General features: G+C 40.1%; 1 protein-coding gene across 7 annotated transcripts in view; it reads right to left on the reverse strand.

Moving 5' to 3' along the window:
* Positions 1-23570, reverse strand: part of NTRK2 (neurotrophic receptor tyrosine kinase 2) — a 197893-nt gene that overhangs the window by 69851 nt on the left and 104472 nt on the right. For 6 of the 7 annotated variants that reach the window (XM_087715937.1, XM_087715936.1, XM_087715938.1 and 3 more), the window contains one exon: positions 15298-15486. In XM_087715937.1, the coding sequence (XP_087572063.1) occupies positions 15298-15486 (189 nt within the window). The remainder of the gene's footprint in view (positions 1-15297; positions 15487-23570) is intronic. The other variant, XM_087715939.1, reaches the window with a different exon arrangement.

Consider the following 23570-nt stretch of genomic DNA (forward strand, 5'->3'; position numbering starts at 1 on the left):
TTTCCCCCCATGAGTGGCAACACAATGGCCTCTTTTTAAGAGTCATATACAGACAAATGTATACATTTCTTGCCCAGCAGAGCACAACCCATTCCCTTAGATCAGGAGTGTGCATCTATGGCAACTGTGCTGGCTCAGAAATTCTGGGAGTTGAAATCCACAAGTTGTAAAGTTTTGCTATAGTTCCCCATCCCTGCCTTAGATATAATAAACAAGGGAAACCAGGGGAAAGAAAACAGCTGAGTGTACGAACTGTACCAAGCATCTTTGATCACATCCTCAAACTGAGAATAGAAAGCCATCCAAAAGAATTGGACCTGATACTACCATAGCCCTTTGCAAACTGGCCTCCCCAAATTGTAAGGATTAAGGCATGATGACTCCAGGCAATAGGTTACACAAAACTTACTAAGAATTATGTTTGATTTGTTTATGGCTGGATATCAGAAGCCACGACTTGCTTGGAAAACCATATCTATCTATCTATCTATCTATCTATCTATCTATCTATCTATCTATCTATCTATCTATCTAATTTTTATGCTACCCATTGTCCTACAAGGTGACTAAAAACCATGTTAGAAGACCCACACCATAGTTCTTATTGAAACTCCATACATTGCTCATTTCTTTTTAAGTAATACTCAAGATGCTGGCTTTCTAAAACAGCTTTTGTTGTGTGTGAATTTTTTTTCCAATTGGTTCCAAATAAATGAGATAAATTCATAATAAACTTTAGTCAGAATAAAAAGGTATACAGCATACCTGCTGTGCATCAAAGAAAGTCTCCAGACCTCAGTTGATTTGCTGCTTTAATCAGATTTTTCTCCTATTTTCCTGGTTAAGCGTTTCAGCGACAATTACTTTAAATTAATTTATCTTAAGACGGCCTAGAGCACCTGTTTACCAACTGGATAAACATCTGCTTTGAAAAAGAGCTTTTTAGTAGGTCTATTGGCTGCTCAGTGAGAAATTGTCCATTATATTTGTGCATGCAAATGCCAAATCCAGTCTAAACATCTGGATGACTGTGCAAACAATCGTAATATTATATTTAATTTATAAGCCTCCCAACTCTCAGTGACTCCAGGCATTTAATTCCTTTTTATTGGGCATCCTAACTCTCACCTGGCTATGTGCTTGTTTAACTAGAAGAGATGTTTGAATAGTATGCATGGATTTTCAATGTGTTCTTTTCAAACTAGGTATGAAATAATAACAAAAGTTCGATTGTGCCTAACTCCATTTCCTCTTCCCTATATTCACATGGAAAAATCTATATATCATGGGGGCTTAATTATCTGGTGTATGCGTGCAAATATTAATAGCACAAGGATGGATTTGGAAAAGACTTTTTAAAGTATCAGATGCATTTGAACTACAGGTAGTCCTTGCTTATCAACCAGGACATTCAGCGACTGTTCAAAATTACAACAGTGCTAAAAATGAGATTTATGACTGAAATTGTGGCTGTTGCAATGTCCCTGATGTCACATAATTGTGATTTGGGTACTTGGCAACTAGCTTGCATTTATGGTAGTCCCAGTGTCTTACAGTCACATGCTCACCATTTGCAATATTCTCAGCCATCTTCTGACAAGGTCAATGAGGAAGCCATCAGGGAGTGGCAAGGCATATGACATCACACCTAATGATCTATGGTGATTCACTTAATGACTGCAGCAAGAACTGGCAACACTGATGTCATAAATCAGCACAGTCAGGCTTCACAACCATACCATTTAGCAATAGAATTGCCAGTTACCTAATGAGGTCAGGTTTACTTTTGAAGTGTGGAAAATGCAGCTTATCAACTTGAAAATATATAAACCACCAGCTCAATTCCATCCATGGGGACACAGAGGTAAAGTTGAGGTCCTCTCCCTTTGGTACCTCTGCATGTGAATGTGACACCAACAAAAGGGACACCATGGTTTTTTAATTCCCTTCCTATGGATTCTAGTGCACTGGTTCCCAAATTGGATGAGCTTTAAAACAGTAACATTATAAGCAGGGGTGTGATCCTACCGGTTTAACAACCGGAGGGCTGAGCATGTGCAGCTTACAGAAAAATCACCCTCAGCATTATGCTGGGGAGGAAAGCAGCTGAGGCACGGCAATCCACTCTGCTGTGCCTTCAGAAAATGGAATATAACTGAATATAGTGCAGGAGTGGGCGGCAGAGGTGATATTCAGCAGGTTCTGACCAGTTCTGGAGAACCGGTACTGGAAATTTTGAATGGTTCGGAGAACCAGTAAATACCACCTCTGATTGCCCCCACCCCTATATATTCTCTGCCTTCCGAGTCCCAGCTGATTGGGAGGAAATGGGGATTTTTCAGTAACCGTCCCCTGGAGTGGCAAGGAAATGGAGATTTTGCAGGAGATTTCCCCTGCCACATCCACAAAGTCAAGCCCACAGAACCAATAGTAATTTTTTTTAATCCCACTACTAGTAGACGGGTGGGACCAGCTGAAAGTTAAAGCAAACTGGTTTGCTCCCAGCTTCAGAGCTACCTGTTCACCTGAATTGGTCCAAACTGGTAGAATCCCATCCCTGATTATAAACTCATGGTCAGCAACATAAAAAGCTAACATTCTAAAACCTGATTCGCCACACCCCATGTGTATGAATGCATTTCCTCAAAGAAAGTTGCTAATCAGAGAGAGTAATAAAATATACTCTCACAGATTCAAATGCCTTCTGTGCTTTAACTCAGGTTCTGCAGATTTACACACCTGGTATGAAGAAAGGACTCCCTGGGAGCTGAGGTGGCACAGTGGTTAGGGTGCAGTACTGCAGGCAACTTCAGCTGACTGTTATCTGCAGTTCAGCGGTTCTAATCTCACTGGCTCAAGGTTGACTCAGCCTTCCATGCTTCCGAGGTGGGTGAAATGAGGACCCAGACTGTGGGGGCGATATGCTGACTCTGTAAACTGCTTAGAGGGGGCTGAAAGCCCTATGAAGTGGTATATAAGTCTAACTGCTATTGCTATTGCTATTTAATTGTCTGAAATGTAGCCCAGCAAAATATTGTTTAAATTTTGAATTTTGTTTGAATATAAAGTAGACCACAACCTACTTTTGGTAATAGAGAACAATTACTCTTTTAGGGCTACTGTTCTTCAGCATGTTCATGAATGATCTAGATGAGGGAATAGAAGGAGAACACATCAAATGTACAGGTGACACCAAGTTAGGGAGCACTACTAACACCTCAGAGGAGATTCAGAAGGAACTTGACAGACTTGAGCATTGGGACCTAGCCAGTGGTGGGTTTCAAATTTTTTTAGAACTTCTTCTGTAGGTGTGGTCTACTTTGTGGGAGTGGCTTGCCAGCCATGTGACTGGGTGGGCATGGCCAACTTGTAAAATGTGGTGAAACTCACTTAACAATGCTCTTGCTTAGCAACCAAAATGTTGGCTCAGAAACTCTGGCATTTGAAGCATGCAAGACTTAAAGCTGTCAAGTTACAAGACCCTTGCACCCCTAACCCTTTAGAAAAAAAAACCCAGGGGTGTTCAAACTTGATAGCTTTAAGACGTGTGAACTTCAACTCCCAGAATTCCTCCTCTCGCTTTTCATCTTGATGATGTGCAGATGGGCGGGGGGAGGGAGCTGGATCCGGTTCTAGATGGCACTGTAGATTTGTGGAACCTCTTCTATAGAAGAGGTTAGAACTGGCAGGAACCCACCCCTGGACCTAGCTAACAAGATGCAATTTAGTGGTGAGAAAAGAAAACTCCTGCACTTCGGAAGGCAAAATCAAATGCACAGGAATAGAATAGTCAATACCTGGCTTAAGAATAGTAACTGTGGGGGAGATTTATGTGTCCTAGTAGACCACCACTCAAGTATGAACAGAAGTGTGCTGCAGCTACAAAAAAAAGCCGATGCAGTCTTAGACTGCATCAACAGAGGGGGATAACATCAAAATCATGGGTAGTAATAATACAGCTTTATACTGCACTAGTGAGGCCACACTTGGAATACTGCATCCAATTCTGGTCACCACGATACAAAAAAGAATGAGACCCTAGAAAGAGTGCAGAGAAGAACAATGAAGATGATAAAGGATGTGTGTCTGTGTCTGTGTGTGTCTGTGTGTGTGTCTGCAGGATAACTCATATGAGGAATGGTTAAGGGAACTACTTATGTCTATTCTAAAAAAGAGAAGAATTAGGGGTGGCATGATACCTGTCTTCAGTTCACGAGACAGGTACAAAGAGTGGAGGTCAACTTATTCTTCAAACTTCCTGAGAATAGGACAAGAAGCAATGGTGGAAACGCATTAAAGAGAGATCCAACCTGGAATTAAGGAGAAATTTCTTGACAGTGAGACTAACTAATGAATGGAGCGGTTTGCTTCCCAGACTTGTGGGTGCTCAACTTCCACTAGCAATCATTTGTTCAAAATGAGATAAGGTGTCCTGACATGGGCAGGGGGATAGACTAGAAGACCTCCAAGGTCCCTTCCAGCCCTATAATTCTAAGCCATCAGTGAATAAAAGCAAACAGCTGCTAGACATTGGTCTGTCTTCCTTTTTATGTGCCTCTTACCACTCTTTTTCCCTGCAACTTTTACAGACTAATATTTTTCATCAAGAGTTTAACAGCATGACTATTTTAAGCATTCTGCTTCCCCTGCCTTAGCAAAACCTGCCAGCTGATTATCTACAAATTCTATTTCTTTTTCAAAGGAAAGCTTGGGTCAAAATGCACTCAATTATAATGAATTGCATGTGGCTGTAAAAGCAGTTAGAACTTAAAGTGTTAAGGACTTTAGAAATTTGAGTGTGCCTTGCTTACTGTGCTACCTCAAATGGTATGCTAAGCACAGAGGTAAACAGTAAATTTGGTTAGCTACTGCCACGTCAGTGATTTGCTAAGCCCGTTAAATGAACGAATAGAGGCACATAGGATGCTTGTATTGTAGCTCCTACTTTTTGTATATTCACTATATTGAAAAGATTGTGACTGGAAGTTGGTGCTCTGGTCAGCAGCATGATTACTGAAATGCACAAGATATAAATCTGCAATTTAGTTAACCGGCAAACAGTTTCCGTTCACATCTGGGGAATTTTGCACTTTAGCAAGGAGCCTGGACAATTTTACTGCCTTTGCACAATTTCATATCAGGCAGTTTCAAGGCAGGGACTGGTGGGTTTCCTCTATCCCTCTATCCTTCTATCTACTGGCAGAAGGTCTATCATCCCATAAAATGAAAATGATAAGTTGAAGTCAACTTATCAGAAGGTATTTATACTTATGTCGAAGCACCCCCATCCCAGAAATCTGTGTTTGGATGACTTGGTTTGAAATATAAAACAGAGAAGTTGGAATTGAAGAGTTCTCAAAGTTACTGTATTTCTGGAGCAGAGGTGTCAAACTGGGCCAGATGCGTCACATGCGTCACATGCAGGCCACACCCATCCCAGCTCCGCAAAGGGAAAAACATCGCAATGTCATATGATGGCAACATGACGCCACATGTTTGACATCCGTGTTCTACAGTTTCTATCAATGGAACCAATTTCCCCCATGAATCTATGTTAATCAGGGAAGCAGCCTCCTCTCACACAAACCTTCATCCCACTTTGTGTTTGTGAATGCATATTTATCATTCACTTATCCACCTACTTTGTGATCTTGCCCAGCACACAAACCCACACAGGGACTCACACAAAACGTACCCACAACTGGAGCCTCGTGCGGTGAATCTATTGATCTCCTTAGAGTTCAGTGTTTCAAGGTTAAGAGACAAAGACCAGGTGTTCAGTCTCTCTCCCATCTAAGGGCAAAATAGCCCAGACCAAGGACCAGCAACGGGATGGGAAAGATGGGTTTTGGCAGCACTTGCTGAACCATCTGGAACATTTCTGACATCCCCATAATCCCTTGTGTCAATCATTCTTCACAAAATGTTTCATGTTGGGAAAAGGAGGTGCCACTTTTAAATTGGAACAACAGCTTGCTTAGCAGTGGTTGGGGATGAGACTTAAGTGATATGTCACTCAATCACAGCGAAGAGTTTTATACCGCAGCAACCAGGATGTGACAATGAACCCACCAAACAAACCACACTCAGAAGTAAATCTCCACCTTCCTTCCCCCCCCTCCCAAAGTACTTTCCTTAGGCCCCATTGAGGAATTCTTGATATAATCTCATACTCTAATGATGACGTTTCTTTCAAATGTGCATGGGGAAACTTGGCTACCATTAAGGATTTTTGATATCTTGTTCTCAGTAAACAAACTGAGCTGTCTTAACACCTCTTGGATTCAAACATTGATACAATCACAGAAGTATTTTCTGGGTGCACACTGTTCTCCTGATATGCATCAGCAGGGTTGCTTCCTAGAATGTCCATAGGGTATGCATAATTGCTTCGGCATTCATAAATTTCTGGGAAGTACTGGTGAAGAGAAAGTCCCATGCCACTGAGTCATAAAAAGAAAATTAAAGACCTCTTATCCACCTTCTAAGTAGAGGTAGTCCTCAACTTACGACCAAAAATTCCCATTACTAAACAAGGCAGTTGTTACATCAGTAGTGCCCCATTTTACAAGGGTATTTTTGCCAAAGTTGTTAGCGAATCACTGTAGTCATTAAGTGAATGATGCGGTTGTTAAATGAATCTGGTTTCCCCCATTAACTTTGCTTGTTGGAAGCTGGCTGCGAAGGTTAAGATGGTGATCCCATCACCTCAAGACAACACAATTATAATAAATACTTGCAGGTTGCCAAGCACCCAAATTTTGATCACATGACCATTGGAGATGTTATAATGGTTGCAAGTGTGGAAACTGGTCATAAGTCACTTTTTCAGTCCCATTGTAACTTTGAACAGTCAATAAATGAATGGCTGTGAATTGAGGACCACCTGTATTAGAAATTGGCACGCTTTTATTATATTTTCATTTCATTTTGTCCTGTTTAAAAAAAAATCCTGATCCTGCCCTCCAATTTGGAATAGTAGAAGTGGGGGGGGGGGGCGGGGAGAGACATAGAATAATTTGTTCAGATCTCTGTATTGTGTGAAATAATCTAATAGGTTGAATTACCGGATACACATTTCTCTTGAAATTGCAGGATCTGAAAATCCCATCTGAAAATGGAACATTAAACTTTGGAACTTAAAGGGTTTTTTAAAAACCTAGTTACACCACCTTCAAATTAACCCTCAACTCTGCTTTTCATATTCATTCTCTAGTAGTGCTTCAAAGGATCTTTGTGTTCCAATAAGGATTTGGAAACAGTGTTTGCATATGTTTAAATAACAGCAACATCCAACAGCTCTGTTATCTGTTGTGAATTTTAGGACGTTAATTTAATTATGTCCATACAATTTTTCTAGCATCCCAGCTCAAAAGTGTTAGAACTTGTAGACCTGGAGAACAATGATATTGCCGTCTTGTCCAAATTTTTCCCCAAATTTTTTAAAAGTCTAATCTGATAAGCAGAAATTGAAAAATACTTTATGACCTTTTGGAAGAGAAGGAGGAGGAGATGGAACAGTGGTTATGAAGCAGAAGGATTTGGGGAGAAGGAAAAGGAGGAGGAGAAGAATAAGATGCCAACAGAGTATTCAACACATTAATAGGTTACTCATTATGTTGCTTCTGATTGCATCGCTGTGGAAACAATCCTTTGGAAGCAACAACATTACTATTATAATTGAACACCAGCTTGTCAACAACAAGTCTGTTGAATCAACAATTGCTTTTATTCCAGACTCTCCTCTGGAACTCTTGCCAGAGGCAAGGAACATAATGCAAGTACAGACACTTGATTAATTACATGATCATTTAATAACAAATTAGAGAGAAGTTTGACTGATTCATGAATAGTTCTTTTAATTTACTCCTAGCATTCTTACCTTAATGTTTCTTAGAGATTTTAATCCAAAGATAATAACAACAAACACAAACACAAATTCATTAGGAATTAAAAATTAAAACTGTTTCCCCCCCCACCCCGCCCCCCGTACAGCTTAAAGTAAAATTCCAAAGAAAGTAATTGCAACAAGGAATGGATAGTAGAACAACTTGAATAATAACCTCATTTTATGCGTTACACTGGATCAAGCATACAAATAGACAAAGTAGACCCTATGTGCTTAAACACATAAAATGGATACCTGTAGGAGTACAGTAGAACGCACAAAGGCTAGCATGAGACTAAAACCCTGGTCACACACTGAATGCCAGACTGCATGAAAGTCCCTATGTACATATAGGTGTATATGTGTAGGAGCCACCCTTGGAGGAAATGAACTCAGTTCATGGGAGGGGGGGCATGGCCAGCAGGACGCACAAGCACTAGGGGCAGAGCACAGTCCTGTTCCCTTCCTCCTCTTGTTCACTCAAAGCATGAAAAGGTTCATCAGAACTGCACTAGGGTCCATCTGAAACATATAGAAACAGTAAACATCACAGTGGCAACTGTAATAATAATTAATGGCAATGAAATGGATTCTAGATCGATGGGTATAGGTATAGGTAGTCCTCGACTTACAACATTTCATTTGGCAACCGTTTGAAGTTACAACGGCATTGAAAAAAATGACTTGTGACCATTTTTCACATTGATGGCCATTGTAGCATCCTCGGGATCAAAATTTGGATGCTTGGCAACTGGCTCATCTTTATGACGGTTGCAGTGTCCCAGAGTCATGCAATCACCTTTTGAGATCTTCTGACAAGCAAAGTCAATGGGCAAGCCAGATCCACTTCACAATTGCATTACTAACTTCACAACTGCACTGGTTCCCTTCTTCACTGTGATGAGAAAGGTTGTAAAATGGGGCAAAACTCACTTAACAACTGTCTCGTTTAGCAATGGAAATTTTAGGCTCAACTATGGTCATAAATTGAGGACCACCTGTATATATTTGAGTCAACATGTTCTCCAAGAAGGACCAGAGATTTCATTTATTGGAAAATCTTGGTAGCTGCCACATATTGGATGCTAGAGTAACTCTGAAAGAATGGGCTTCTTTGAGCTGCATGAGTTGGAGCCACTGTCTGTTATTATACACAATGCAGCATCTGAGTGGACTGAGTGGCTTTTGCATATAACTGAGGTGGCTACTGCATTGAAACATTTCTCAGAAATACACAAGACATGAAATTGCTTTGTCATTTGTGCTTCAGTTTTGGAAGTTTATTTGATTGAATTAGCTAGGAATTTGAATGGAATGAATTTCTCCTCCACCTCTGGTTCTTGTTTTTGTTTGCACTGAGTACAAACATTTCACCCCCCCTTAAACAAGATCAAGAAAAACCAGTTGTAGGAACAGATTTCAATGTATAGAAATATTTATTCTGGTTGGATTAATGTAACCAAGTAATAAAATTAAATTAATTTAATTTTAAATTAAAGTTTAGAGATGAAGAGCAGGTGCTTGGATTTGTTTTTGGAAAAAATCTGGCTTATTTTGTGATAATCCTGTACATGTCTGTTTACTATTGACCTCACCCCATTCCTAAGAGATCAGTAGGGGTGAGCATAAGTGCACCAGCGTGCCTAATGTCCCCGTCCTACTGTTCCCATTTATTTGTACCCATTTCCTGTGTTCCTTATTCATGTTTATTCTTATTCCTATTATTTTGTACATGGGTGACAAACTAAATAAAAAATTGAAAAATATATTGGACAAAAGTCTTTAAAAGAAGGTTAGTTAAATACTTGGATCCAAATTTATCTGAACAATTTACTGCCTTCCCAGCTTTTGATGTTCATTAAAAATAGCCATTCTTTGTGAGGGGAAAGGGGAGGGGAGAGGAGGAGGGGAAGGGAAGGGAAGGGAAGGGAAGGGAAGGGAAAGGCAAGGCAAGGCAAGACAAGGTAAGGCAAGGACCACACTGAGAACTGTTCAAAATTACATGTTCGAAAAAAATGAACTTTGGTAGGATTTGATAATAATATGATATTATTTAATATTTTTTTAAGTTATTTTCTTAGGTTTCTTCTTTTTTGGTGGTAGTAGTAGTAGTAGTAGTAGTAGTAGTAGTAGTAGTAGTAGTATTGGCGTGAAGCTGGGGCCACAATTTAGACAACAGTTGCAATTTGGGGGAGGGGGAAATTACTCAGGCATGGGAGTCAAGCTTAGACTTCTAACTCCAACTAAACATATACATCTATTTCTACATGCTTAGCAAGCGCATACAAGTTCCAAATTAAGCAACTACCTTGTATTTTTAAATTATTATTTAAGGCTATAGAATAAGCTGTCCTTATTGTGAAGTGAACTTACTGTATTTGGTACTCACATGCCTATTGATTTTACAATTGTTTAAGTGCATATGTCAAAAATCTGTCATACCGATACAGCTTTTATAATTTGTTCTGTTTCCAGTGTAAATATATATTTTGTGAGTTAGGATATTTAACACTATTGAAATAGGCAAAACATTTATTTCTACAAAAAAGGACAACTAACCTATTGATCATGTGAACTAACACTGTTACTGAATATTGAGAATCCACTGACATTGACTACAGTTAGGCTGGTGCAATTTAGCATCAACCACCAGGGTGGTCAAAAGAGGAACGATGCCAGTTGTGGCACTCCAATCCAATCTTTTGGAATGTACATTGATTTACACAAATATACAAAAGGGCAGGGCTTCAGTTGTGTTTCAAAACCACCACCTTGCCTGTTTGGAGCTGCAGATGCCACTGATCCAATTTCTCTTGGAAATATAAGCAAATCTGTAATATCTCTTCCAGCATGGGGGTAACTGTAAAGATATACTGTACAGTTCAATACATGTTTCATTTTTTATTTTATGAAGTTGTAGATTTATACCACTGAAATAAATTAAAAGTTTACTAGAGATGTGCACTGATAAGTTGCATATGGTTCCATTTTAGTGGAATGACAGTAAAATCTAGGTTAGTGTTTAGATTGGAGATTCGGTGCACATAAACAAGTGTGAGCACACTTGGGGTAGAAGTGGGCTTCAGTTACACTTGTGGTCTATTGCCCCAAATGTGGCAAAACTTATCAGTATTGCTTATACTGTTATCAGGAAATGATGCAAATACAATGGGTATGACCAAGGCTATAATCTATTATTTATTAATATTTGAAAACCTTGGGCAGCCAAGATTGTGTGATGGGTCAAAGTTAGTGATCTATGACCCAATTATGTGAAGAACATGCCTTTTCAGTTAGGGTTCAGATGTGATTATAGACTGAAACATTTTGGTATCTATCTTTATTAAGGATGCGATTGACCAAAAAAAAAATCTTCCTGTTCCAATTACACCTCTTGGCTGTGTTCAGAACGATTGGCCATGCTGTTGTCCTGGTGAAGGATGGGGCAGGAGATACTCTTTTGCTCCTTCCTGATTGGACAGTTTTAGCCATTATTTATTAAGGAACAGCAGTTCAGACCTTGATTCCTTGAGTGCTCTCCTGAAGCTATTTAAATTCTGCATGGAATCTTGCATTGGGAGAGGTCATTATCTGCTTTCTAGATGTTGTGAGGGACTAGATCAGGGGTGTCAAACTCAATTTCACTGACAGCCACATCAGGGTTGTGTTTGATTTCGGGCAGAGGCATGGCCAGGTTGGGCATGACCAGCTTGATGTCACATGTGTCAGGAGTGCCTGTGGTGGCTTGAGTGCTCTGCCACCGAAAACAGGCCCGCGAGCTCCACTTTTGTCTGCTACAGCCTCCTGCAACCGAAGTTCGGGTGGGCTGCATGTGGTCCTCCTGAGCTCCATTTTTGCTGGCAGAGGCACCATAGGCCAGTCCTTCACTGTTTCCAGGGTGGCCCTGTGCTCTAGATCTAAGCCTTGAATTTTACACCCCTGGACTAGATGGAACACAGCTAAATCGGGAGCCTGCAGCAAAGTTAATTGAACGAAAAACTAAATGGAAAAAAAATGGAATGAATTTGAAGAGATAGAACGCATGGAAATGATAATGGGATGTCATTCCTCTGAACGTTTGCAACCCCCACCCACCCAAAAAAGTAAAGCAGAAATGCTGTGAAAAATGTTGAAAAATGATGAGTGAAGATGGAAAACATTAAACTACAAGTATGGTTTGCTTACAGAATGGCAGTGCAACTTGTTCCAAGTGTGCACAAAGGTAACCTCTGTGCCCAAAAACTGGAAGGAAGTTGTCGTCCCCTATACAAAACGAAGGGTAACTTATGTGCATGCCACAACTACAGGGGAAATTAGTTTATTGATTTGCCAAATGTGCCTGCAAATATGTTTGTATGTATGTATGGAATTCTGTCCATACTGGTGACCATGAGCAAAATCTGGGGAATTGTGCTGAATGGCTTTTTCTCTTCCACAGGACCCTGTGAATTGTATAGATGTGACAAGAGTTGTACTTTTGTTGATTTATAGAATATGTGTGATAAAGTGAGTAGGCTTAAACTATGGAATGTTTTATGCAAATATGGAGTTGAAGGTTAGATCCTGAATGCATTAAAGGCATTATATGTGCTGGAAGTAAAGGATGTATGAGAATAAACAGGACACTTAACAAACGTGCAACACTGAGCAAGGATTAAGCCAAGGATATATAATGTTCCCATGGTTGTTTAAATGTATTTCAAATGTATTTGTGGGTAAAGAAATGCTTGCAGTGATGGTGCCCATTGGGGATGGGAATATTTGTGTACTTATGTATGCAACATGATACAGTGTTGTTGATTGATATTTCAACATTAGACTGTGGAATAGCTCTGAAAATGCTTAAGTCTGAGATCATAGTGGTTGTTTTCCACAGAGAATATGGAGTGAAGAATTGTAGGTTAAAGATGCATGGCCAAAAAAAAACCCAATTCTGAGTAAATAGATTCATTAAAGACATGATGGAATTTTTAAAAGATGTATAAATGCTGGTGGAAAGATAGTAAACAGTGAATTTATTAGAGAAGGAAATGTATCCAAAGAAGTTAAATTCGTTACATGAAAGATTGTGAGTTTTGCCCATTCAGTTACATGGATGTGATAGTAAATACAGTTAGCCCTTGACTTATGACTACAATTGAGTTCCAAATTTATTTATTTTTGAGTGAGTTTTGCCCCATTTAACGACCTTTCTTGCCACAGTTGTTAAATGAATCATTGCAGTTGTGAAGTTAGTAGCCAGGCTTCCCCATTGATTTTGCTTGATAGGTAAAGGTAAAGGTTCCCCTCGCACATATGTGCTAGTCGTTCCTGACTCTAGGGGGCAGTGCTCATCTCTGTTTCAAAACCAAAGAACCAGCACTGTCCGAAGATGTCTCCATGGTCATGTGGCTGGCATGACTAAATGCTGAAAGGGCATGGAATGCTGTTACCTTCCCACCAAAGGTGGTTCCTATTTTTTCTACTTGCATTTTTACATGCTTTCGAACTGCTAGGTTGGCAGAAGCTGGGATAAGTAACGGGATCTCACTCCGTTACATGGCACTAGGAATTTGAACTGCCCAACTGCTGACCTTTCTGATCAACAAGCTCAGCATCTTAGCCACTGAGCACCGTGTCTCTTTGCTTGTTAGAAGATTCCAAAAGCCGATGACATGACCCTGGGGCACTGCAGCTGTCATAAATATGAACCAGTTGCCAAGTATCTCAATTTTGATCGTGTGACCATGGGAATGCTGCAACGATTGTAAGTGTGAAAAACGGCCATAAGTCACTTTTTTCAGTGCCGTTGTAACTTTGAGCGGTCACTAAATGAACTGTTGTAAGTTGAGGATTACCTGTATGTTAGGAATAACATACAAATAAGACAAATACAGTGGTCATGGCAGCCTAAAGAAGGTGCGTGCTAAAGAAGGAATAGGGTTAGAAATGAATGGGTCCTGAATGAGTGTGCATTGAATACAAAATGAATTGCTGTTGCAGAAGACATAGGGCTATGATGTTGAACCTATGACACACGTGCCATATTTGCTGGCACGCCAGCTGCCAGCTCCAGCATGTATGTGCGCACTGGCCACCTGATTTTGGGCTTCCAGAGGGTCGGGGAGGCTGTTTTCACTTCTGGAGGCTGGAGAGTGTGAAAAACAGGCCCAACGGACCAACCAGAACTTCTGATTAGCCTATTGGGCCTGTTTTTTGCCCTCTCCAACCTCCAGAGGCTTTCCTGAAGCCTGGGGAGGGTGAAAAATAGCCCCAACGGATCAATTGGAAATTCAGAAAGATCTATTTCCAGCTTCCGGAGGTGGGGTGTGTGTGCAGGGGATGCTGTTTTGCCCTCTCCAGGAAGAGAAGGAAAGATTCTGGAGCCTGGGAAGGGGTCACACGTGCATGTGTGCAGGGGGGAGCGTAACACACCCATGTGTGCAGGGAGGATTGAATTGGGTTGGGCACGTGTAGGCACATGTGCGCACACAATAGCATGCACGGACAATTTTGGCATGCCATAAGAAAAAAGTTCGCCATCACTGACATAGGCTGTGGAGAGAACACATGAGCACAACAAATAGAGATGAGGAAGGGGATGCTATAGAGAAGGGAAAGGGGAAAGGGGAGACAGAGGAAGTCAGATGGAACTGATGAAATCCTCCCAAAGAGAGAAAGGTAAGAATTTGAAAGAACAAAAAAGCCATGTCCAATTTAGTGGATACATGCGGTGGAAGTAAACATGATTTTCCAGGAACGAAAATATTAAAAATGCATCAAGAGTGTTATTGATGAAAACTAGCAATATTTTATTTATTGTTCTTATTTCATTATTGTGCCTTTCTTTGGCTCACAATTTCTTATTCAGATTCTAATGCTTTAAATAATGCTGCTTATCCCAAAAAGGAATAGGTGATAGAAATGTGTGTATGTCTGCTATTGGTTTTACCTCAAAGTCTATGGAGTCAACTATCGTTTTTATCCACTCAAATACCTCTGATTTCATCCAAAACGTGTCACAGTTTGATCACCATTTGGCCTTCACTGTTCAACAGATTTAACAATCACTAAAATTTACTTCACCTGCTGAATATGCAATTGTATTCATTCAAAAAACATATTTTAAACTTTAAAGGTCAATATTTGTTCTCTGGCCAAAGAAATAAAAGATAATTAGAATTCATATATTGGATTTATTCCATTTGAAAATATTAACAATGGGGCAATCTTAACCACACCTAATAAAATAAGATTTATTAAACCCATACGTTATAATCTGAAGAAACGTTTATGGTTATATGGATAGCCTGTTACTTAACATTCATAATCAATATCAGAAAGGAGGGGAATCAATCATAAATTACATGCACATGGAGAAGACATCTATAGACATACATACACATAAATATATATAAATATGTACTTACATGTGTCAGGCTTCAGTTGACTGTTTGTAATTCCAAAATATTGAGGATTTTCAATTACAGGAATCTTTGTCATTCCAATAATCACTGCATCCGGGCCTCCCTCAGAAGAAGATGGCGTGTTGCTTCCATTAGAGATGTGATGAAGGGGACTTGCCGAATCGTCGTCATTGCTGATAACTGAAGAAGGGCCTAAAGTTAGAAACAAAGATTCCCCTGTAACTTGATATAGTTCTTCCCTCCCGCTACTCTCTCCTTGGCTCTCAAGAGCCTAACACACTCAGAAATGACACTCCATCTGTGACCTTATCTTCAGCACCACCGAAGTAAGAACTGAGAGAACCTCTGCACAGCCCCTTTCAAATTTTGGGAGCAGGCTTATCCCACCTCAGTAGTGCCCCACAGAGCCACCCAGGATTTCCAAAGTTAATGGAAAAAAGAAAGAAAGAAAGAAAGAAAGAAAGAAAGAAAGAAAGAAAGAAAGAAAGAAAGAAAGAAAGAAATAGCCACCAGTTATTGAGCAGACCCCAGGCTCCTTATTCCCTCACCGTGTTTCAGCACTTAAGAAAAAAATGAGAAACTAATTGGCCAAGTGGAACAATAAAACGATCCCTATGGTTGGGAAAGACGGATGGATGTAAAGATAGAAAAAAAGAAAGGGAAAAATGGTTAGACAACATATAGAGCTCAAGCCAGAATTATTTCTATTAGGCATTATAACAGATGACTATGATAAAGGAACAATATACCTAATACAGTGGTGGGTTGCAGGCGGTACGCCCCAGTACGGGAGTACCGGAGCCAGCCCGAGCACTGGATACTGTTCCAGTACGGTGCTCCGGCGGGCCCGTCCGCCCTCGCTTCTTACCGTCCTTTTATGTCTTCAGTGCTTCAGCGCATGCGTACAGCGCATACATCTGCACGACGCTCCACTGAGCAGCTGGAGCGTCACGGAGGTCGCAGAAGCGCCAAGACGCATGTGCATGTCCATGTGGATGCTGGCAAGCCCGTTTGAACCATACTAGTTGGAATGGAATCCGCAACCCACCACTGACCTAATACTACATATCCTGACAGCAGCAAGAATGTTGTATGTTCAGCAATGGAAGAGTGAAAACATCTCTTCAGAGGAGGAGATAATAAGGAAGATACTAGTCTGTGCAGAAATGGATAGACTAACATTAAAAATAAGAGACAAGGAGAGACAGAATATTATGACACGTGGAATAGATTCTAACAATGATTAGAAGCATGAGGTGAAAGTCAGAATATGAAAAAATTAGGGCAGGCGGACCTGGAATGAGATATTATATATGCATCATGGTATTAGAATGAATTTGATGGTCAAAAATAATTGTATACTAGCACTGTAGTATATACGTATGTTATTTGTTTTCACTGTTGTTTTTATGGCAAGTGAAATGCCAGGACAATCACACTGCGTTCAATATACTTGTATGTAAATAATAAAAATATTTTTTTTAAAAAGACAGAAAAAAGAAGCTACAAAAATAATACAGTTAGTAAATAATAAGAGAAAGGAAAAGAATACTGTCAGCAATCTCAGCCGATTTCATATACATCATATCTTAAGGTTATTAAAAAATCTAATTTAAAGACAAAAAAAAAAACCCAATATAGGTAGTCCTTGACTTATAACCACAACTGAGCCCAAAATTTCTGTGGCTGAGACAACTGAGTTTTGCACCATTTTATGACCTTTCTTGCCACAATTGTTAAGTGAATCACTGCAGTTGTTAAGCTAATAACACAGTTGTTAAGTGAATCTGGCTTTCCCCGTTGACTTTGCTTTGTTAGAAGCTAGCAAAAGAGGATCACATGACCTGGGACACTACAACCATCATAAATATGAGCCAGAGGCCAAACATCTGAATATTGATCACATGATCATGGGGATGCTGCAATGGTCTTGTGGGAAATGATTATATGCCACTTTTTCAGTGCTCTTCTAACTTTGAACAGTCACTAAACAAATGGTTGTAAGTCAAGAACTATCTCTACTCTATTGTTGTAAAATATTATGAAGGTTATACCAAACGGAAACATATTGCATGCTGGATGCATGGATTATACATCTCCTAAATCCAATCCTTAATATCTGTAATAATACTTTTGTTGTTGTTAACATCATTATCATCACCACCACTACTTTAGTAAATATTCAGGATATACGTTTCATTAGGTCAGGGGCTGGATAGCGAAAAGGTTCACACTCTGATCATGGAAGGGAGGGTGGAAAAGCCAGCAGCCACGGAGGGGATAAGGTAGGAGTTCTCACCTGTGGAAAATTCCCTGTGTTGGACCTCCATCAAACACATTACAAAAGTGCTTTCACAATATTTTGTTTTGAACTGAGCTGTTTATTAATTGTCTCTCATTCCCAGGACCCAAGTATAGAGTGCATATGCTAGGCAGATCAATGCCGTTCTTGTGTTAGAAGATCCTTCAGGTATTCAGCATAATCCTGATTGATTCGTGTCTCCATACTTCCTGACAAGGATCTTTCTCGGTCCTACTGGCAAGGTAAAGCTAACAAGTCCCTGAGCTAGTCATTGCCGATTATAGGGGGCAGTGCTCATCTCCATTTCAAGGCCATTGAGCCACACTGTCCAAAGACATTTCCACAGTCATGTGGCCAGCATGACATCACAGAGCACTGTTACCTTCCCACCAAAGGGATACCTATTTATCTACTCACATTTGCGTGTTTTTGAACTGCTAGGTTGACAGGAGCAGAGACGAGAATGGGAGTTCACTCAGTCATGTGGCTCTTGGATCTTGAACCTGGGCTGTAGGCTTTCCAGCCAATAAGCCCAACATCTTAACTGCAAAGCCACCATGCTGCCTAATTGGCAAGGTGGGACTTTTTAAATGGAAACATGTACTTTTCCTGAAACAGTTCTTTTCTGTTTTGAGGTGTTGATGATAGCACACTGAACTAAAAACAAGGACTACTTACATTAATAAATAAATACTCATTATGTGAGTAATGTCCAAGAAGGTAGACCAGGGATGTCCAATGTTGGCAACTTTAAGATTTGTGGACCTCAACTCCCAGAATTTCCCAGCCAGCATGAACTCTGGGAATGGAAATTCATGGGTCTTTAAAAGTTGCCTAAGTTGGACACCCCGATGTAGACTGTGAACTACATGAAGTGGAACATATTGCAGAAAAATAGGAGAGCAACATCTCAAAAGTACAGGAATGGAATGAATAAAAAAAGGATGTTTGCTTTTTTTTCTCCCTGTCCCTACAGCCTCACAAATTCCCAAAGGAATTTTTTCAGCCCTGCAAAGTTCTGGGACTGCAGGATGAATATGGAATTTGTTTCTTGACTGCCATTTTTGCTGGGTAGACTCCACTGGTTTTCTCCCAACTCTTGACAAACATAAAGAAAAATAGCAGGCACGCACATGCAACCTATACATATACAGACAAATTACAAGGGAGGCAGAGTAATTATTTAAATTAAAATATATAGCTAAATAAAAATGTCTCAAACAGGTGGCTGAAAGTTGGTACAATGCACATCTCTTTGAGAAAGACATTCCAAAGCTGAACCAGCATCATAGGGAGTGAAAAATATTTTGCTTTGTGAAAATATATTGCAGTTTCCATAATAAAACTCTTTGAAAGAAGTCCTCGGCCAAAGGTCTTGTGCTCCTCAAGATCAGCAAGATCTTGTATGCCTTTCCCAAGATTCAGCCTCTTATTTCTCCTTTAAAACATAAGGCTATGGCCCTTCTCCTCACAATGGACTCTGTCCTGCTTTTAATAATTAATGTTTATCTTCCACAATCGCTAAGAAAAGCTGAAACCACTGCAGTATGGATGAAGTTGGAACACTATATTAGTAAACTCCTCTTGGACCATCCAAAAGCCAGGGTCTTACTAGGGGGAGACTTCAATGTTAGATTGGGACCAGATGATTACACATTATATACAGGGTGGGATTCTACTGGTTCAGGCGAACTGGTAGCTCTGACTATCAGCTGGGCCCAGCCACCCACCCCTGCGCTATACTTACCTATATTCCCTTTTCTGAAATCCAGCTGATAGGCATGGCAGAGTGGATTATTCAACTGTTTTCCTCCTGTGGAAGGTGATTTCTCTCTAAACTGCACACACACACACACACACACATACACACACACACACACACACACACAGTACATGTCAGGTGCATGCACTTGTGCAGCAAGTGCACAAATGCAAAGTGCACACAAAGCATGCGCAAAGCAAACCAGTTGCTAAAACGGTAGGATCACACCCCTGATTATATATGAAATATCATCAATATCCACCATTGGAGGTACCAGCTAGTACCTCCTTTACACGACTTTCTAAAGACAATTCTGTATGACACCACTAATAATGTATTTCTAAAAATTTCAATAAGATGAAGGATGCTTATTTATTTAGCTCAGTACATTGCAACAATCAAAGCTTCTTCAGGATTTAAAATATAACATAGTAGTAGAATTTAATGTGCTTAAAATCAGAACATCAATATTGAGTTATAATTTTCAGATCAAAACATTCAAAGCTTCCAATCTCAATAATCCAGATGTAATCTTCATTAAACCCATTAAATTAAGAACCTTTCTCTTATCACAAGGCCTTTATTCATGTTAATACCGTAATGTTTATAAACATTAAAGGGTTAATTATGCTCAGGAACAGAAGAAATGCTCCTAAATAATTTAAACCCTCTAGGAAAAGCTGCGCATTGGGCATTCTGCAACTCAGTGCCAATAATACATAACAAGATGGAAGGGGGGGGGGAATCAAAGACATGCAAATTATTTTTTCCTATGTTACCATGTCTTCAAGTAATTTTTGACACTGAAACTAGATTATTTTCAAAGTTACAATGACACTGGTCTCCCTGACATATGTGGCATCTCTGGTACATACCCACACATCCTTTACAGCCCACACAATATGACACATCCCATATCACGGTAGCCCCAGGCACTTCCTTGCTCCTTTCCCCATCTGGTAGCAACCTCTTATCTGCCGTTTGGTCTTGGACTTGCAACTTATTGCTGACTATCCCACTGACTTTCTCCTTGCAAGCTTCCCACAAGCAAAGGGAAGAGAGGGAGGGAGGAAAGAAGGATTTCTGATGCTTTCTGCCAGCTTCCTATAAAGAAACTCAATGGGAAAGCATCAGGAAGTCAGAAGTCGCTCTCACTCCCACTGCTTTTTTTACCTAACCTTGGTCATTCTGTTTCTCTATTTAGGTAAGGAAATATCTTTGAACTGATGACCCAACAGGGATCGGGTTTTCTAGTGTCTAAAGGCCAGGTTGAAATTAACTCTGGCATCTGACGATTTACTGTATAACTTTTTTGGCAATATTATCAAATCCATTCTATGTTCATCTCTTCCAGAATTCATTTTATTTTTTCTTTTAAACTTGCCAATCATGGTATACACCTGAAGTTTTCTGCTAGCCTTATCTATTCCCCAAGATGATTACCTCTGTCACCATTATTGGTTACTATTGCATTGTTATCATATCTATTAACTAGTATTTGTTGATTTGTATATCATACATCTTGTGTCCTGTGTTCAAAAAAAGTATGAATGTACATTTATCAAGGGATACATTAAACTCAACCAAAGTAGGTCACAGAAGAGCAAAAAATTATTCTACTAGATTTCAGCTAATGGAACATATAAAAATATCAGAATAAAGTTATCCTACTCAACAGCAGTCAGTTCTCAATGCATCAATGGTACTTAATACAAGAATAAGTTCCCATGTGAACTGGATAACTGGAGAACACTTATTGGGACTGGCCAATATTGCCAGAAGTTATAAACATGGATGAGAACTATAGTGCTTTAGAGCCATCACAGACAGTGAATTATTCTGGAATTCAGACCTGGTCAGATTTGATAGTCTTTGAGTTGGAAATGTATAGATTTATGTGTTCTTGAGAAAAAAAGAGAGCTACAGAAGCTTGTACTAAGAAAGAGAACAAAAGAGATTGTGAGAATTCATTTGTTTTTACATGTCCTCAATCTCTGGGTGAATTATAACAAGTAGAACTGGAGATATTGTCTCTTTATAAGTCTCCATAAGATATGCATGGACACCTGATAAGATGCTATAAGGCAGAAGTAGCAAACTCAAGACCTGTGAGGCCTCCACGCGGCCCGTTTTTGGCCAGCAGAGTGCTGCTGGAGGCTGAGGAGGGCAAAAATGGGCCCAGCAGGGCCCCACCGTGGCTCATTTTTTTGTCCATTTTTGGCTGGCAGAGTGCTTCAGGAGGCCATGAAGGGTGAAAACAAGGCATGGAGGAACACTTATGCCCCGAGACCACGTTTTGGTCAGTAAAGTGCTGCAGGAGTCCGTTCAGGCTGAAAATGGGGCAGCTATGCTCCGTTTTTGCTGGCAGGGTGCTTCAGGGGGCATCTGTCCTCTCCCCCCACCCACTGGTCCATGGAAGAGAAGAGAACTACAATGCTGATCCGGCCATCGAAGAAATCCAGTTTGACACCTCTGCTGTAAGGGAACATTCATTATTTCTTTTCCAAATGAATGGTCCTAATATGACACAACAGTTGTTAAGTGAATTACTTCAGTTGTTAAGTGAATCCAATGGTTGTTAAGCAAATCTGCTTCCCTCATTGATTTTGCTTGTCGACAGCCAGCTTGGAAGATTATAAATGGTGATTACATGATCATGTGACAATGGGGATTGTGCAATGGACATAAGTGCAAAAGCTGGACAAATGTCCCTTTTTTCAGTGCTCTTGTAACTTTGAACAGTCACTAAACGAATGATTACAAATCGAGGACTACCTGTATGACTTGCAGAGCAAAACTATACTCAAGAGGTGTTACATAGCACCTATCAAATAGGCCTGAAGCCCCAGGTATTAAATTTGAAACCAACAAGCATACAATGACTAATGTTTACATCTTATAAGATAACTAAATTCTTCAAAAACATGAAGAGTTTGTCAAAGATGTCTTGAGAGTTTAGGCTTACAGCATGAGATCTAGTGAAAGCTCATGTGAATTTGATAACATACAGGAAAATTGTGAATCTTGGTTGTTTTTAGAGAGGAAGGGTGCCTGAGGGGAGAAAAAGTTGCTGAGTTTGTATCATTTGGCATGGCTGTACAGCAAGCAGGTGACAGCAGCTGGCTGATCCTGACTGGGAAGGATCAGCTCAAGTTGACACTCGAAGGGATCTCCTGAAGGGAATCTCAGGGCTGTAACCTAGTCCAGGGGTGTTCAACCTTGGCAACTTTAAGCCTGGTGGACTTCAACTCCCAGAATTCCCCAGCCACCAAAACAGACTGGAGAATTCTGGGAATTGAAGTCCTCCAAGCTAAAAGGTTTGACACTCCTGCCCTAGACTGGAAACTTTAAAATAAAAAGATCTTAGAAGAAGATCGTGGCAAAACACCTCCATGAAAACAGCATACAGGTAGCCCTCAACACCTGACCACCATTGAGCGCAACATTTATGTTGTTAAGTGAGAAATTTGTTGAGTGAATTTTGTCCCATTTTATGACTTTTCTGGCCACATTTGTTAAGCGAATCCGTGCAGTTCTTAAAATAGTAACACAGTTATTAAGTGAATCTGGCTTCCCCATTGACACTGCTTGTCAGAAGGTCATAAAAGGGGATCACATGACTCTAGGAGGCTGCAACGGTCACACAGGTGAGCCAGTCATCAAGCATCCGAATGTAAATCATGTGGCTATGGGGCCAAGTGTGAAAAATGGTCATAAGTCGCTTTTTTCAGTCGTTGTAATTTTGAACGGCTGTAAATCAAGAACTACCTGCAATGGCAGTTGGTAGTTACATGTAACTCCATGTAATTTCCAAGGATTGAGCTGAGCTCAAGCATGTCCTTAACTTATTTTTCTTCTAAATAATAATCTGTACAGGGTGCAACCTCACCTTGTGTTTCCTTGACACGGAATTCTGATACAGAGGATTATTTGGTGATTTTATGTTCCCATCTCTGCTGCCTAAGGAAAGTACGGCACTGATAATAACAGGAGGTTTATATGGGCTCAAGCTATACTTATATAAGTGGAAAATCTTCACACAAAGGCCCGATTGTCTTGTGAGGTTTCACAAGAAGAGAAAGAAATCCTGGGATAATGCAAGAATGGAATACGTTTTCAGACCTTGTAGTACCTTCGGGGTGTTTTTTTGTGCCTGCTATCTTTGTGATGCAACAGATGGCAAGACTCTGTGTGTCAGGAGATTGCTAAATA

Source organism: Thamnophis sirtalis, unplaced genomic scaffold, assembly GCF_051295495.1.
Source record: "Thamnophis sirtalis isolate CommonGarterSnake01/CBP01778 unplaced genomic scaffold, rThaSir2_p1.2 scaffold_5, whole genome shotgun sequence".
In the NCBI taxonomy this organism is placed as follows: Eukaryota; Metazoa; Chordata; class Lepidosauria; order Squamata; family Natricidae; genus Thamnophis; species Thamnophis sirtalis.